Source organism: Hakea prostrata, chromosome 9 (assembly GCF_041222555.1).
Source record: "Hakea prostrata isolate BN-2017 chromosome 9, UWA_Hpros_2, whole genome shotgun sequence".
In the NCBI taxonomy this organism is placed as follows: domain Eukaryota; kingdom Viridiplantae; phylum Streptophyta; class Magnoliopsida; order Proteales; family Proteaceae; genus Hakea; species Hakea prostrata.
The window spans coordinates 23,864,886-23,883,476 of record NC_142608.1 but is presented as its reverse complement, the minus strand read 5'-3'; the positions used below and the strand labels follow the sequence as shown (position 1 = coordinate 23,883,476).

The window sequence follows — 18,591 nt, the reverse complement described above, 5'->3', positions numbered from 1 at the left end:
TGTAAATTCACCGGCATTATCAAGATAAACTGTCTTTATCTTATAATTCATAAATTATGCTCTTAATCTCATTATTTGAGCAAACAATCTCGCAAACATCAAATTGCGAGTTCATAATGAACATACATGTGACCACTTTATAGATGCATCTATTAAAATCATATATTATTTGAATGATCCACATGATGGGTGAATAGGCCCATACATTTCACCCTCTATCGTTTAAAAACGTAGAATGTTCAATCTCAACTTTAGCTGGTGAATATTTAATAATAAATATTTCTTGAGAACAAACAATACAAGAAAATTCACTTAATTGAAGAATCTTCTGGTTCTTCAATGGATGACAATTGAATTTTCAAGAATTTTTTGCATCATACTTGATCCAGTATGGTCCAACCGGTCATACCAAATAATAAAATTATTGGAATCAATGTTCATTTGATTTACCCAAGCATGTGTTTCAACCATGCGATATTCATGTAGTACAAATTGGGAGAAATATCTAATAACTTTGTATAGATATTTACTTATACCATTATTTGTAGTCTCAATCTGATAATAATTTTGGCAAATAGCTTTGAAACTTAATAAGTTTCTTTGAGACTTACTACAAAATAATGAATTATTTATAACCAATTTTATCTCCCAGATAATAATAGATTAGCTCTTCCGGAGCTTCCAATCAATGTTGTACTACCGATTTTATATGAACATTGGCTTCCGTATCATCAAATAAGAGAAATATGTATATTTTTCTCTCAGTATAATATGCGTCACAACATATAAGAGAATATTCACATTCTTCATCAAAATGAAACAAAATATATTAAAAGATATATAGAAAGTCAATAAAAAAATTTATAGAAGAAAAAGATTAAATTTAAGATAAACTAACATATGAGATGAGATTTGAAGAGAAAAGAATTACATAATCAAATCTTCAACTATTATCTTCAAAGAAGTTTGCAGCATCTAGATATGTAGTACATGTGAGGCCATCAAAATCATTCCTTTTATAGGCAAAAATTGCTCAAGTATCATGATTTTGGAAAATCTAATTTATCTCCACATTATTTTTATTTCTTTAATTAAGGCTCGACAAGCTTAATTAAATATTGTGGAGTATGATAGATACGTGTCTAATAGCTTTCATACCACATCGGTAAAAATATTATCTTCACTTCTTGAATTGTTATATTGAGAATCCTTATTATTCTCTTATTTACTTCCATAATAATGACGGTAATTATTCCGTCTTTTGCCTCATCCTCTTCTACAGTCATGATCATAATTTTAATTTTGCCTTCTTTCAGGCATATTATGAATTGCTGCATTCACTTCGGGGAATGGAGTAAAACTAATAAGATGAGCTTCATGACTTTTCATTAATAGTCCATTATTTTACTCGGCCACAAATAGGCATGATATCATTCGAGTATTTCTTAAAACTCCTTTTACAATATTACTATTGTAACAACAAATCTGAAACTTGAAAATTTGTCGGGATATTTTCATGAATAATATTTTCTCCTTATAATTTCAAAAGAGAATTAATTTCAAATACTACGTTCGTGTTTATTTACGTTTTCAAATCTTGCGACTTCATGTGCATCTCGGATCGTATTTATTCTGGTTTCAAATCTTGCAACTTCATGTGCATCTGTGAGTCTGTATTCATTTGCTGTTTCAATTCTTGCAACTTCATGTGCATCTGTGATCTGTATTCATTTACAGTTTCAAATCTTGCAACTTCATGTGCATCGTAAAAACTGTATTCATTTACAATTTCAAATCTTGCAACTTCAGGTGCATTTAACAATATTTGTGGTGCAAAACTAGCAACCATTATATACAATAAATAAAACCACAATCGTTAAAGCAACATAATATCTTATTATTTGATTGATTCTTATATTCAATAAAACACATACCTTTTTATCATGATGCACTTACATTTCAAGATGGACAAGGTAAACTCCATTGTTTACAAAAACGTACGAGGAGGTCGATCATTCTTTTACTTTGGAATAGAAAACATAATAATACATAGTCTCCTTGTCTTTCTTCTCAAACGCAATACTTGAGCGGATTCGTTCTTCGAGCGGAATCGTGCGATACGTGTTATAAAATAAAGAGAAAGTATATTAAATACAAAGAAGAAAGACAAGATGAGTTCAATCAGAACTAATTCATTCAGTTGAGTGCATTACATATTTATAGTAGAAGGAGCATCTACTCTGATATGGAAATACAATATATGATTCTTGCACACAATAAGATATTCTTGATATGGAAAGATAGATTGCCGCCCAAGATAGAAGATGCATAGAATGGAAATATTGACTACCAATATTGTGTAATGAGATGGTTGTGATCTTCACCAATATTGCATCCTGAGGTAATTGAGATCTTCAATTGGAAGTACAATCTTTTTGGGGTAATGGACATCCATAATAAATATTATTTATAACAAATTTTTTATTATTTTAAATTGTTTGACATCTATTATCAATTTTGTTTTAATTTAAAATAATAAAAAAACCTCTAAAATTCATAATAGACTTTTTATCTATTATGGATTACGGTGAGAATTTCATTCCCTTCATTTATGCAAAGGTTTACTTAAAATTTTATAGTTAAGATGATGGTAAAATAATCAATACACATTCTTTTATAAAAAAACTACTCTTTTTCTCTTTCCTCTTTTCTCACTTAGTCACTATCATTTTCTAATAATTTTTTATTTTAACGTACCAAACTTATCTTTCATTCTATAATTTATTTTTGATAAAATTCACTAAAATCATTTTTCATTCTTGACCAATAATGAATTATTGTACTTATTTATTTTAAATAGACATAATAGAGAATGAAAATTGATACCAAAAGGAGCCTAAAACTAAGTATACAAAGATGACATATTATTATAAACTCAGTTGTCAATTTGGGACACTTTTGTGTTATGGATATACAAGGGCAGGCCCTGACATAATGGCTAGTGGATCACAATTATGGCCTAAGGTCAAGTAATGAAACAGCTATAACAGCAAAACTTACCAGGCTAAGACTGCAGAGGAGAAATTCTCCCCAGCACTCTGCATGGCAAAACCTTCCACACTGGATTCACTATTTTTATATTTATGTTTCGGACATACATTATTAGTTAGTCCTAACCCAAGGCATTATTTTTAACAGCTAGAAAATTATCCAAGATGGTAGAGAAAATAAACTGAAGTGAAACTACTCAATCTTCATAATGACATCGAGGATGCACAGAAAAATTTAAGGCAGAATGTATATCACTTCATCGAGCACATCAACTTAAGAACCTTATCATAAAAACCCACGTTTACAAGAAAAAAGTGAACTTTCTTCATGTATATCATGCTCTCCACCTTGATGAGGAAACCTGCCATCACCCTACGAGCTACAACCCCCCCCCCCCCTCCTTCCTTTTTCTCCCCTTTTCCTCTCAAAAGAAAGAGAGGAGGGGGAAGAAGGGCCTAGACAGATTATGTTAAAGAATTAAACATTGGTAAGTAAAGTATTTCTTCGTTTCTACTTGGTCGACAAATCACTTAGTTTCCTCATTAGATTTTTCATGTGTGTATCCTGAAGCCTTTCCAGATCTACCGACAACAAAAGAACGGGGGGCTGAATCCTCACTCTGGATGTCAAGACCATGATACGATCGTGCAGCAAAAAATTCTGCACCAGTTCTTGCTTTTCCTTTGACAATAGAATGGGTATACTCGTCATGCACTCGTAGAGATTTCTCTGTAGCCTCAGCCAAAGTAAGTGATATTTCACTCTCTTCCGCATCTTTCATTGCTTCTGCAGTCACAGGTTAATCAAGTTACTCTGATTATTAACCTTAGAAAGATATTAATCACGAGAAATGGCCTTCAGTGAAAAGTAACCAAAATGAAGATAGTAACGAGAGAATAAGTTCAATACTCATATTGTAACCACCTGCAAACATGTTGTCTATCAAGAGCATGTCCATAGAAGAATATAGCCCATTTAAACAAGAATGGTAAGGAGGAAAATAAAATAATACAGATCAGTTGCAAGAGTTCTTTTAACCCAACCTTAAACCATAAGGATGTTGAACATAAACCTTCTGTAAGAACATGAGGCATAATGTTGGTGGCTGAAAGAGTCAAGCTTCTATTCAAACCTAGGAATTAAATCAGTTTCCCTCAAGTTTATTTATCAGCTGGTCTCAGCAGAAATTTCCCCTTAGACCAAAAGAGGTGTTTAGCTGTGGCTATTTTTTTTATAACTAGTGATATACAAACCTTGTACAACATAATGTTCACTCAATTGACCAGACTTGGGTTTGTTGTTTCATTTCCCATACAAAAAGGATTTGGTAGATCCTGCTAAAACAAGCCATGAAAGGAAATGAAATAGTAGATGTAAGCAACCTTTCCCTGAGAGTAAATTACAAGTCTGGGTTCTGCCTCAATATACAGAAGATATTAGCAACTTTCCTGATTATGTACATGGAAACTAAGTTTTACCCTAAGAAGCTTCAGTAGATATTGAAACACCCCAAATTGAACCCAGCGAATCCACTATTAACCTCAGCTTGTTAAATAGAGAATAAATTTCTGGCAGACCGCATCTGTAACCTCCATTATGTCATGATGATCTACAAATTTCATGGATGAATTGGCACCAGGGAGCGAACAGAGGAATTGTGAAGTATATTAATATAAAAAAGAAAAAAATATATATATATATATAGATATATAGATATATAAATAAAAGAAGAAGAAGAAGAAGGAGAAAAGCAGCTTTCTCCCAGTATCATTTGCAATTAATCCATCCTCAAAAATAGAAAAAAGATTTAAATGTAAGACTGATGAAGCCAGCCAGCCAAACTTTCATCACATAAGAGCAAAACTTCCTCAATAAATCTGAATAATGAACTTTAATTGCAGAAAGCACAGACCATACATTATATATGATCAAGGCATTACCACGTCTACCTTATACTTCATAGGGGTTCATACAAAAATCTTGGAAAAGCCTCCATTACATTATGCATTAGCACATCAATAACAAAAGAGCTCAAAATTAATCTATCTTACAACACTAATTCTTAGATTGGCATGATAACCAATCCAAAGTGTTTGATAAGGCAGTGAAGCATTGTTATTGGTTCCTTATAAATCATATGGGTTTATTCAACAATCTTGAAAAAGCCTCCATTACATTATGCATTTGCATATCAATAACAAAAGCGCTCAAAATCTAATCTACCTTAAAACATCAATTCTTAGAGTGCATGACAATCAATCCGAAGGGCTTAACAACACAGTGAAGCATCACTAGTGGTTCCACACTTTCTTCTTCAGTTCTGAAAGATGGCCGACTTGGCTATTTAAGTCTGGTACAAACCCACACATACCTAGTAAATACTAAATGTATAAGCAGGTATGCTTAGCCCAATCAATTTATACAAGGGTAGGCTTCGATGGCCTTAAAAAATCAAATTTTAAATATGAAAAAATTTTCCAGCACTGAAAACACTTGTGACAATCAATTGAAGCCATGTCCAACGACATTTTGAATTGTGCATATTGGATAGACAAAATACCCATGGATTGGCCACATGACGAATTTGATGTTAAACTTTAAGGCCCACCACTACCCAGTATTCAAGGCTCCAGCATTTAGCAGGGTCTGGGGAAGTCACTTCCAGAAAGGTTCTTTCCATATCCTCATGCCCCAGCATGTGAAGAAAGTTCCTCCTTGTTTATTCCTCAATGGCCACAAAGAGAATAGACATTTTCATACAATCTTCATTGCATTAAACTGACTAAAAGTCTAAAATATATGTATATGTCCACAATATTTGATGGCTAACTGAACTGTCACCTTGAAGCCACTATGCCAGATATCCAGAACCATAAATATACAACATACTCTAGCTTGATTATAGTAATATATAATCAGCTTAGTTCAAGCAGGTTTTCCCAAATGGGGTAAAGCAGCCCAAGCATCTAGAGCATGCCAGAGCCCTCCCATTTAAAGTTGTATTAACAAGCAAATTGGAAACCACCAATTTTTGACACACAAGGGTCAGAAACACAAGACCCAGGTGGCCTACACACATTTCCTATGCAAAGGCTAAATAAATAAATAAGAATTAAATAGAGAAAGCTTCATTTTATTGGAATGAGTTAGGACATAAATAAATCTGATGTCATTGCACATGCATCAGAAGTAAATTGAATTACCTTGTAGTTCAAGATCTTCAACGTAGCCACCTTGAAGAAAGGAAAACCTAGCTTCCAATTTGTCACTGACTTGAGGAGCAGGATAAGCAATCAAATCCCCAAATTCCATTACATATGCTCCAGTCCACTGGCTCCCCCTAGAGAAGGCAAATATATCATGAAGAAAGGATAGTCAGTGAGCCGAACATAGAAAACTTCTTTCTTCAGACCATCCCCCACCCACAAAAAAAAAAACAGAGAGAGAGAGAGAGAGAGAGAGAACCCAAGAGGGAAAATATTCTCTTGTTTATTTGGATATTAACTGCAAAATAGTTGTGATGAAATCAGAGGTAGAACACCAGCAGAGGAACTGAGTTCAAGACAGCCAGAGAGCACAAGAACCGATTACTGGCTTCTCCTATCAAATGTAATTTATAGTTATAAATATCAGTACAGGGATCTTTCCCATTCAGACTAGGAAAAGAAAAATGGCAAGAAGAAATAGAATCCTAAACTCTAGAGATGAATTACAAGTCAAACTACAGAAATAATGAGGGAGAGACAGAAGAAAATAATAGAAGAAAGAAACGAGAGAGACAAACATGTTGAAACCTTCCTGTCATGTTTACATAATCACAACTCAAACAATCCCCCTTAAGCTGGAGTATAAGATCACCCAAGCCCAGCTAGGAACAACCCTTCTGAAATGCTGGACCAAACAAGGATTTAGTTAACAAATCAACAGGCTGACCACTAGAGGAAACAAATAGATGACCAGTAATTTCTTAGTAGCAACATCCCAGACAAAATGACAATCAACTTCAATATGTTTAGAGTGACCGTGGAACAGTCTTACTGGTAATGTAGAAAGAAGCCCTAATTATCAAAGAATATCTTCCTAGTTTCTCTTTCATCTTTTAAGCATTTCATTTTTAGTTTAGTTTAGTTTTAAATATTTTGAAAGGTTTGACAGCCCCCGCAATTTTGACGATGGAATAGTGATTTTCCTGCAGTGGCTTGTATATAAATGGTTGTGATCCCCCAACCCCACCCCCCCTCCCTTCCCCATGTTTCTCTTTCTTTCTCTTTTCTCATTATCTTGCTTCCCTCTCCTCTCATATGTGGTCTGAAATCTTTGCACTTATTTCTATTTCACCTTCTCTTTCATTACACTTTGTTCTAAAATCTCACTACAACGAATCTATTGATTTGATTTGCATCATTGGGCACCTGAATAAAATGGAGAATGGTTGGCTAGATTAACAGGATGGTCTTCACACCTAGGCATCCCACAGTGACAGGCCCAGGGTTAGGAAACAGGAGTTGAAATTAATCAATGCTAACATGAAGTGACATTCTAGAAAGGAACAAGGAAAACCAATTGGAATAGACACTTGGGCAGAAGGGATCTGATGAGAGAAAACATGTAACTTTTTGATCTACTGGTCAGAAAGGAATAAACCAGCACTAAATGAACGTCAAGGATCTAGCTATGGCTAAAGTATAAAGGAAAGAATCCAAGGATTACAAGGTGTGATGAGGTCTCCCTAGGTTGTCGCCAGAACAGGGAACACAAGTCTGTTGGGTATGATACTATGATCAAGGCTCTAGACTTTGGGTACTAAGGATTTATTTCAGGGAGAAGTGTAAAGTTTGAGAGGATACTGCCTACTGGATTGATTAAGATATGGTGAGTTGCAAATGGATAGGAAATAACACAATGAAAGCGTCACGCAGGGGGTGAGATATAAGTATAGATGTGACCTGATATAAAGGTAGAAAAGAGCAGAAATAGGAAGAATAAGGATTCAAACCTGTATTGCCCCAGAAAATCTAACTTTAGAACTTCAGGAATCCACACTAAAAATAAGCTAAGTGATACAAAGTCCATTATGCCATCAAAGAAACTTTTTATCCCCATCATTACTTCGAAACAGTTTCCTCTTATCAGTTACATAATACCAATAATGACATTTAACTATTTTTTTCTTGGAACAAAAAGTATCCTTCTGTGCTGCCACATAATACTGAAAAAACCTCTATATGTTATTCACATGGTTCGACAACTTGATCTCGATGGCCATCTCGGTATGCCAAGATACCGAGATCTCATTGAGTTGGAGAAAAAAAATTCTCCCATCTCAACCCAACTCAGTGGCCCATCTTGGTGAGTTTTAACTTTTAAGTGCCTCTGGACATTGCTGTCCAGCCTAAATTAAGCATAAACACATTGGGGCTCGGATTGATGAAAAATTGAAAATGTAAATCCCATTTTCACCTCATGTTTGAAACCGCTGCTCTGAAGAAGTGAAAATGCAGACTTGTAGAACATAAAGTACTACTTAATTTATAAAGGTTGAAACTCGAACAACAATGATATATTTTACATCACACATGTTCTATCATCAAAATTTAACTTGGTAAGTTCACAATTGCATGACAAGATTGCCTAGTTATAAGTTACACCACAAGATTACAAGACTAGAAATACTAGTGTAGAACAAAGATTTTGAAAAGAAAAAAAAAGAAAAAGAAAAAAGAATTGGGATTCAAAAGAAAAAGAAAAAAGAATTGGGCTGAAATCTCACGTTTCTTGAAGTTTTGGTTGAAAACCTCTTCAATCTTTGGTATAGATGTCGTAGGAGTGTCATTGATTAAGTCTAGTAAGTGTTCTAGCCAAATACACAAGCAAAACCAGGTTTTCCAGCAAGTAACAGAAAAGAGGACAAGAGGACCAAGATTTTGCCCAGATTGAGTCGAGATATCTCGACTTGATCAAGTTGGGGGATATTTATAACAGTGGTTGGATTGAGATTGAATTGAGATCTTGACTCGACCAAGATATCTCAACTCGCACCTAATCACATCTCAGTTTTTAAGAAAACCGAGATATCTCACTAGTCACAAGATCTTGACATATAATATTGAGATCAGAGACCACCCTTATTCATTATCAAATACCCCAAGCAACCTAATCTGTTATCTGCCTAATTATTCAAATGAAATGACTCCAACAGTCAAACCATGTTTCTGATTTTCTTTTCAAATTGGCCCAACAAGAGCACATAGACCACCCAAGCTACACTAAGACAACACCTAGATTGCTTTTATCTTGTCATACCACAAGTGACCTTCATATTTATCACAGGATACTCAGACTACCATTGCCAGTAGTCGCTTGTACCTATAACCTTATAATATGATTGTTACACCTCCTAAACCCAACTTGTTGATAGCCCTGTTCCTGTTCACATGCCTTTAGTTACTGTACTTCCTCCCTCCATTTTCTGTCCCTGTGGTTTCAAGTCCATCCCCACATTTGAACCTCAGTTCAGTTTGTCCAATCAACAAATCTTTTTGTCAAAATTCCTAAATCAAATATTCCAGCTCACTCAACCCAAATGCAGCAACCTTTTTAAGAGTTAGGACATCTCCGTCTGAACATCAGTAATCATTGATCCATACCTCCAGATTCCCTCCCCTTCCCATCTATTCCTGATGACAAATTTGTAATGTCTCGGCACAAGGCGTAGGACATCAAACCAAATCAGGCAGTTCTGAATTTCTGTCTGAATGTAGAGTAACCTTTTGTTTTTCACCTCCTGAACCTTAAAGATGCACACATAGTAGAATCCAATTCTGATATTGTAATAAGAAGCTAACTCAACGCAACCAAATGTGAGAACCATTGCATGGGAATGTATTACACAGAAGACATGGAAAATTGGCAGTAAATTGCACATCCCATTAATTTGATTTAAGACTTGAATACATGAACCTAACACAATATTTATCAGGGGTGGAGCTCCCTTGGGGCCAAGTGGCCCTCCCCCCAAATTTTTTTTCCTTTAACCTCTTTCCTTTGTCTTTTTTATTTCCCCTTTCCATGTGTGAAATATCGTACTTGCCCCCCCCCCCAAAAATATATATATATATATATATATTGGAAAAAATTTCAAGGGTAAAGACAATGGATAGATACGTCATTGTCAATAATTATGCTTTTTTAAGGGACAAACATCTAAAATTAGAAACTGAATATCATAGATCCCAAAAATTTCTCCCAATTTTTCTCTCCTCTTTCCTCACATGCAGTTTAGGGTCATGAATCTCCTAAAATTTTTCCCAAATTTTTTCTTCTCTCCTCTTTCCTCACATGCAGGCTAGGCACATGAATACCTAAAACTTCTCCAATTTCATCACTTCTTCTTACGCGGGTTAGGCTCATCAATCCCTAAAATTTCTCCCAAATTTTTCTTCTCTCCACTTTCCTCACACACAGGTTAGGCTCATGAATCCCTTAGATTTCTCCCAATCTTTTCTTCTTTCTCTTTCTTCACACACAGGTTAGGGAAGATATTTTTGCTAATCTGCATCTACTCCTTTGTAGTAACCGCTCAATCAAACATGTACTTTCTTTCTCTCAACTTTTATTTGTATTCTTTTTATTTTGATTTTATATTGCAAATGAAACTTGTTTGTAGGGTAATGAACTGACTACCATCATTCATTCATTCATTTGATTTATATCTAATAGCCTGTTATTGTTCAAATTGTCTACTTTTTTTTAATTGTAATGTTCATTTAATATATTAGCCTTTTATGTCCTTTAATATACCAATGGGGCCTTGGTTACCAAAGTCAATAGAAATAACGTGAAAAGCATCCAAATTGTTGATTCATGTTGCTACCCTCAACATAATGATCTCATTCACTAATTAACCTGCGCTCCACATTCTAGAGATGCTATTGTAGATAATCAAGATATGGCAACTAGAGCTCTAGTGGCTAACTAGAAATCTGTCTTTTACTTGATCACCTTTTGAACTTTTCGAAGCTTGCTGTACTGTATAGGAAATGTTTGTATGTAATGTTGATTTTGGGTTAAACTTGCATTGTCGATTGCAAATTTAGGAGAGGTTTTTTTTTAATTCAACTTTCCATATTTAACAATCAATCAAAATTAAATGGATATAGGATTGGGACTTTGGGAGAATGAGCTGCTCTTGTGGTTTCTTTGGGAGTGAACTGAGTGGCGTGGTCCTCAAAAGTAGAAGGGTCTGCTTGACCATGGGAAAGAAGTCTATCAATTGATTCTTTCCTCAAGAAAAAAAAATGTTGGCAATGACATAGAAAAACAAGAACAAGTGAAAACCACAAAAGTTATTTCTAAGTATCTAATATAGATTTAGAATTATTATCAAGTAGTTTTTCCTTTTAATGTTAGTGGTCGAATTTAGTAATCATTATTTGCCCCCCCCCCCCCCCAAAAAAAAAAAAGGTTGAATCTTGGCTCTTCCTTCACCTCACCACGAGGATGGTTGGGTGGGATATAATCTGGAATTCGTCTTTCACTAGGGATCTCCATCTTTTATCAAATGCAAATTCCACCAATAAAATATTCACCATAGGCAAGACTAGTCATATTTGAGAATGCCTTTTATGGCAAGGATGTCATCACATTACCTGCTGAAAGCCAGAAAGGCTTCGAAAGGCGTGATAACCGGAGCTAAGAATTCTTTGCTATCCAAAAGAGCAGTTTGGGCACAGGAGACATAAACAAAGACATCACACTGTCAAAATGCAACAAAAAGAAACTTCATAAAAACCCATCTAATCTTGTCAATTCTGGCAGAAGAGAGAGAAAAAAAATTAAATGAGGTTTACCTCAGGGAAATTAGCAAGCTTTGCAGGGTTTGGTCTTCCCATAACAAGAATATAGGCCTTTTTCCCTGCTCCCGTGATAAGTTCTTTCATTTGACGAATCATATGGAGATAGCCAGCTGCAAAGGTAGTTTTGAAATGGAAAACTAAATTCAGTCCACTAAATTTAAAGGAGATGGCCATTGTCTTTTATGGCCTCAGCCCACTAAGGTGCATAGACAAAAAAATAAACAAATAAATAAAATAGACCATGTGATACAAATCTGACACAACCTAATTATTCAAAGCTGACACCACTTTAACAGGTTAAGCAATTTAGATTAACCCAAAGGTAACCAATTATCAACCAACTGCATTGAATGTTCTGACATGATTAGTTGATGAGTCATGGTCACGATGATGCAAAATGTGACGAAGTATTTATCAAATTAAACATAACCAGCTTGACCCTCAGCTACTAATAGAAATATATAGCTACTTTAATAGAAATATTCTTGAAAACTAGTAACTGTCACATGATCGGGCAGAATGAAGCATCAATATCAGTGTAACAATATCTTGAATGTTTGAAAATAGAGTGTTTTTACATGCATCCCCGAACTTTGCACCAAAACTGGTGAACCCCCCCCCCTGCAAACCTTACAAGAAGGTCCCCCACGGTTGACACCATAATTTGGCTGTTAACGGTTGATGGAAGATTACCATTTTACCCTCAACTGAAAAATAAAATACAATAGGTAATATGAAATTACTATTCTACCCTTTACCCAAATTATTTTCAAATTTGAACCATATAGGTGGGTGAAGAGATTTCCCCTTCACCCATCTTCTTCCTTGCTTTCTTCCACCACCGAAGCTCTGAACTCCCTATCCCTGCTCCTCTTCTTCTTCCTGAGATAACGCATCAGAGCAGAAACAAGTGGGTTTTCAATCTCCTGGTTTTCCAATCTCTCACACCCCAATAAATGGTGTTTTTTCAATTAGAATTCTTTTGCATCAAAGACCTATCATATGGTTTTACGTTTCATGATTTGAGGTTTCAATGGTCGGTGTTGAAGAGCAAGTGCCATGTTCCCCTACATAATCTTACACTTGATGGCACTCCTTACAGGGTCAACAGTTATCAGCAAATCTTTTCTTCTATAATTGTACAAGTTCGATTTCCTCGGCTTATTCCTTCCCAATCATGTGTATGAGTGAGAGCACTAGGAATCACTCGCTCGCCATGTTCGAGTGCCATTTGGATTTGGTGTAAATAATTATTCTCTCCATAAGACATGCAAGTCGGCAATGAGAGCACCAGTGGACATGATTGGCACGAGTTTTTTGGATTTTTTTACGAGGGAAGAACTATTTGCAGTTGTTAAGAAGGGGATTTCTGCTGAAATGGTCTGAGACGGATGATTGCAATGGATGCAAAGCAAGCAGTGGAAACTGCGGACACCACGGCGAACAGCTTCTCATGCTTTTTCCCAAATGGAACCAGTCGCCAAACCTGCTCTGTTTTTGTTCCTGCTGCTGTTGCAGGTGACTCCACCATCTCATGGATTGTCATCAGCGATTTTCAATTACTCTTTCACTCAACTCAACCGATGAAAATGGTTGAAGGGATACCCCCTCACCCACCCCTGAGTCCCAAATTAACCAATGAAGAAGATGGATTCACCCACCTCTGAGTGTGGTTCAAACTTGAAAATAGGATGACCAATTTTTTTTCCTTTCTTTTTTGGAATTCCAATCATTAGCTGTGAACAGTCCTTAATGGTGCCCAACATGGGAGAACTTTTCGTAAGGTTAGCATAGGTAGGGGCCTTCATGAGTTTTGACGCAAAGTCGGGGGGATGAGGGGCACATGTAAAAAATTCTAGAAAATAACAAGGAAATTTTTCAGCCCCACCCCTTGAGTTACCTTTTAAAATTAATGTCATCCCCTAAGTTATCCAATTTATCAATCAGACCCCCTATAGGATGAAATATATCAATCACACAACCCGTTGATAGGAAATCATAGTTAAATGTTGATTTACACAAATTAAACTTTTCAAAAAGACAAGAATAACTTTGAACAAAATACCTTACACTTGACTCATTTTTTCATCTTCCTTTACCGTCTTTTTTTTTTTTATCATAAAGAAAAATGCATTACTTAAAATAGTTTGAAAGGTTACAACTTGGTGTCCGGATAGGCCCAATGGCCGGATTAGTGGGGATAGAAACTATACTCTTACTATATATGTCCTTAGTTAGAGTTTATAGGAGGGTGGGGGATTTAAAGTTACAAAACGAGAGACTGTTTGCTTCAAGCGGAATTTTAACCAATAGTGGTGTATAAATGAGAGACCATATGGACTGATCTGGTTTGGATAGTAGGCTTACTACTGCAGGTTGATTGCACCATATCTTCCTTTACCGTCAGTGGCTTCTTCTTCTCCCAATCGTAAGTCCTCACAAACTTTGGGAGATATGGTTCGTGGATAGTGTTTTTAAACTTGGATGTAGGGGTAATATTGAAAACAGATAAATAAAAACTAAGACTAAAGGTGTTAATAGTAAGGGGTCTGACCGGTAGATTGGGTAAAAGTGTTAGCCTTAAGCGTTTATCACAGGATTAGAAAAGACATTAGAGAATGGATATTGATCAAATAAGAATTTAACCCAAAAAAAACAAAAAAAACAAAAACAAAAACAAAAACAAAAACAAAAAAACAAAAAAAAAAAAACAAACAAACACAAGAAGTGCTAAAGGGCTAATAAAAATCATTGAGGCTGCGTTTGTTTGCAAAGGTGGGGTGGGAAAAAAAAACATGTGGGCCCCATGTGTAGTGGGGTGAGAGAGAAGGAAAGGAAAGGAAAGTGTGGAAAAGTGTTAATTGTGGGTCACACATTTTACTTTTCCACACTTTTCCACAAAATCCCACATATTTTGTAGGGTTTTAAAAAGGCTTGGGGTGGGAAAATTGGGTTGCCACCTCAAGCAACCAAACAATGTACACTTTTAGGATTTAAATGAAAAGTAGCAAAAGTTTGCTTTTTCCAAGAATTTTCCCACCCCACCTTTATTCCAGCAAACAAACGCAGCCTGAAACACTTACGATTCATAAAACATACAAGCTTCTAAATGATCAGTTCTACATATTCAGGCAGGCTCACAGGTACAACTACTAAATTAAGTTAGCAGAATCACAGCTATGACCACAGAGAGAACCTAGGAGACTTCCAGTTCAAGGATTAATTGGCCACTGATAAACAGAACACCGAGTACAACGGGTACAATAGAACATACCTACAGCTAGTGTACCCACCAAAATCCCAACAATGTTTGCATCCTTTGCTTTCTCCACAAGGTAATACCTGTAAATATAAATAGTCTCATAGTAAACATGCAAGATAGAGATACAGTCATACAGTGATACAGATAGATGATAAGATATAGCCTTCAATAAAGAGGGTGCCAAAGAGATCAGATTTTTACCTGCGCTTAATAATTCTTGTAATATGAGACACATCCTTCACCAAGCAATTCTCCCTGGGGTCATACCTAACTGAAACAACCGTCAAACTTCCAATCCAAAAAATAAAACATGTACATGAAACAGTAATAAATTATACAATTCATTTCACAACGTTCCATAAATTATACAATTCATTTCACAATGTTCCATAAATTATATAATTCATTTCACAATGTTCCATTGACTGACTACATGTAACAAGTGATGTATTAGTATTAGTAAAAGGACACAAGTATCCCATCTAGGGTAGTAACGACAAGGATAGTAATGGCAACCATGATTGAGCAAGCTTGCTAACTAGTTAGGTACAGGGGAGGAAGAAAAGTATCCAGGGGTATTTACACCAGCACATCAGATGGCTGGGGATTATCAGAAAATTCCACTCCTAGTTAATATGATTGGGTGAATCACCCACACAGACAATTGTTTCATTGTAATGTCATTATGATGAAGTCCCATTATCCTGAATGGAGTATAGAACAATTATTTACATAATAGTAGTACGGCAGGCCCTACTGTCATTATGTAAAAATGTTCTTCCTTTACTTACACATGCACATGATCATCCACCATACCTCAAGTTTTCAACTGAAGTACTACTGATCCAACATCATTACAAACAGATTTATCAAGTATCTAACCAATTGGACTGAAATATTAAATATATGTCTGGATCACTGGAGGAATTGAAGAATAAAACTAAAACTCAGTCAGTTGAACAAACCAATCCATTAGGAATAGTGCCCACAGTATCTGTATTCTGTACTGTACAAACATGGGTATTTCAATATAGAATAACAAGGAGACAACATTATTGTTCTTCAAACATTAAGAGAAAAGTAAAATCATGTTTAAAATCATACATCTTCATTACCCAGCTCAATGGGGAAGTGTTGAGAATGGAAATTTTAGGAAGGAAAATGCTCTTTCATAAATGACACTAGCAAGGATTCTTTGGGACATAGTCCCCCTTCTCTGATCCTATCAGACTCCTTCTTTGAATCTACTTCTCTCTGTCTCTTTTTCTAATCCGTGTTCTGTTTTCCTTTCCTAATCTGATTGGGTTTTCTTCAAAGGTGGGGAAACTGTTGACAAGGGGTGTCATCAAAGAATTGTGGGGAAATTGATTTATCTATCTCACATTTGACCAGATAATTGCTACTGTAGTTAGCATGCATGATCCACGCTGTACTCACATGGCAGTTGTTCTTCGTATTCTTCATTACTTGAAGTCAGCCCTAGGTAAAGGCATACTTTTATCCCCACATGATTATCTCCGTATTGAGGCTTACACTGATGTTGGGTGGGGAGGATCACGAGATCAAAAGTCTACTTCAAGGTATTGTACTCTTATTGGTGGAAATTTAGTCACTTAGGCAATAAAAAAATAAACGTTGTTGCAAGATCCAGCGCCGAAGCAGTGTTTTGGGCAATGGCTCAAGGAACTTCAGAGTTGTTATGGTATGAGGTCTACTTGAAGACCTTCTCTTCTTATGATGCTCTATTGTGACAAAAAAGCAATTATAAGCATCGCTTCCAGCTTAGTACAGCATGATAGAACAAAACATGCATAGATTGACACACAGTTCATTAAGAAAAAGAGAGAAAGTGGGTAATCTGTATAACCTTTGTGATGTCTCGAGACCACTAGCTGATGTATTCACTAAAAGATTTCCTGGATGTATGTTTCATCCTATTCTAACCAAGTTGAGCATGTGTGACATCTGTGCACCAACTTAAGAGGGAGTGCTGATAAGTGAAATTTGGGAAGGAAAAGACCTTCTCGAGATTGATGCCAGCTAAGGATTCCTCAGGACTTAGCAGTCCTCTTCTTCTATTACACTCCTACTTCTGTCTCTTTCCTTTTCTAATCTGTGATTTGTTTTCCTTACCTAATCTGATTTGGTTTTCTTCAATGGTAAAGTTATAAATACCTCATTGGAGCTGTGGATAAAGTATTCAGTTCAATTCTGTGAGAAACTACAGGAAGAATATCCCTCCTCTTTTCCTACAAAATTATTTACTCAGACAAAGGTCCGTGCTTGGAGTATCAGTCAAGTACTTAATTGCTGAAAGCTCGGTAACAGGTTCAGGTCCTGGAAACATGTTCAAGTCCTGGAAACAGACTCTCCAGAAACAGGGGTAAGGCTGCAAAAAAATTTGACCATCCTGGACCCTGCTAAGCAGCAAGAGCACAGGATACAGCCTTTTTTTAAGAATTTTACTCAACCAAAGGCAATAGTGAGGGTTCAACTAAATATCAAACTAACAAAGACTTTCAGGGATAAAATGAGTTTTCTTATACAAGATAAGTAAATTCTTTTTTTTAACCTGTGTCACAGCAGTTATATGTGAGTACCGCAGTTGAAAATGCTGTATTGTAAGGACCAATCCAAAAAAGTATGCAATCTTCCATCTTGTGTCCTGGCAAATTCCATGTTAAGCCTCCTATGGTATAACTAGTGCCAACATCTCCTGGGTCTGCTTGATCACAGTGAGAACAATCTCTACCAATGTTCAAGCAATCAGAGGACCGTAGTTGTGTGACAGAATTTTCATGACCATCTGTTGGATACATTGCTGAACACAGGACATCAGCAAAATGGATAGCATTTTTGCATCCTGAGCCACACAATCTTGCTGATTCAACCATCAATGCTTCTTTAATACCATGTATTGCATGTGCATATTCCAGTCCAAAGAGAACCTGCATGTCAAAAGTGAATCATTAAACCAACAAAGAATATGTTAAACTGATAAAATCAATTAAATGTATTGTACATAAGAAACCATTTGACTTTGGAAAAGAAAGAAATCTCTCCTGTTGTCTAGAATTATCTAATTAAATTTTTATCACCAGGCTCCTATGAGAACATATATTCCCCCCCCCCCCCCAAAAAAAAAAAAAGAGGAAAAAAGATTTCCATCCTCTATTTTTCAATATGAACTATGGCTTTAACTGCAGATACCATCAGCTAGTGCCACTGGCTCATTATTTGACAACTAGCCTCTATTTGGTATTCAAAGAAACTAGTAGCCATTGCTCTGGTCATTAGTTTGGTGAAAATTTTCAGGCGTCTCATATTGTACCTGAGACCTGTTATTGGTATTATTTTCGGGTATTCTGTCCTAGGGTTTGATAATTATATGTATTTATTAAACTTGACAAAAAGCTCTCATAA

General features: G+C 35.8%; 1 protein-coding gene across 4 annotated transcripts in view; it reads right to left on the bottom strand.

Annotated features, from left to right (window-relative positions):
• Positions 1-3,451: 3,451 nt before the first annotated feature.
• LOC149005038 (diphthamide synthesis DPH2 family protein) overlaps positions 3,452-18,591 on the bottom strand; it is a 31,316-nt gene continuing 16,176 nt past the window's right edge. For all 4 annotated transcript variants that reach the window (XM_089168657.1, XM_089168658.1, XM_089168659.1 and 1 more), the window contains 7 exons: positions 17,741-18,116; positions 15,370-15,439; positions 15,181-15,248; positions 11,901-12,016; positions 11,700-11,806; positions 6,255-6,391; positions 3,452-3,837 (listed from right to left, as the gene is read on the bottom strand). In XM_089168657.1, the coding sequence (XP_089024783.1) occupies positions 3,578-3,837; positions 6,255-6,391; positions 11,700-11,806; positions 11,901-12,016; positions 15,181-15,248; positions 15,370-15,439; positions 17,741-18,116 (1,134 nt within the window). In that variant the 3' untranslated portion in view covers positions 3,452-3,577. The remainder of the gene's footprint in view (positions 3,838-6,254; positions 6,392-11,699; positions 11,807-11,900; positions 12,017-15,180; positions 15,249-15,369; positions 15,440-17,740; positions 18,117-18,591) is intronic.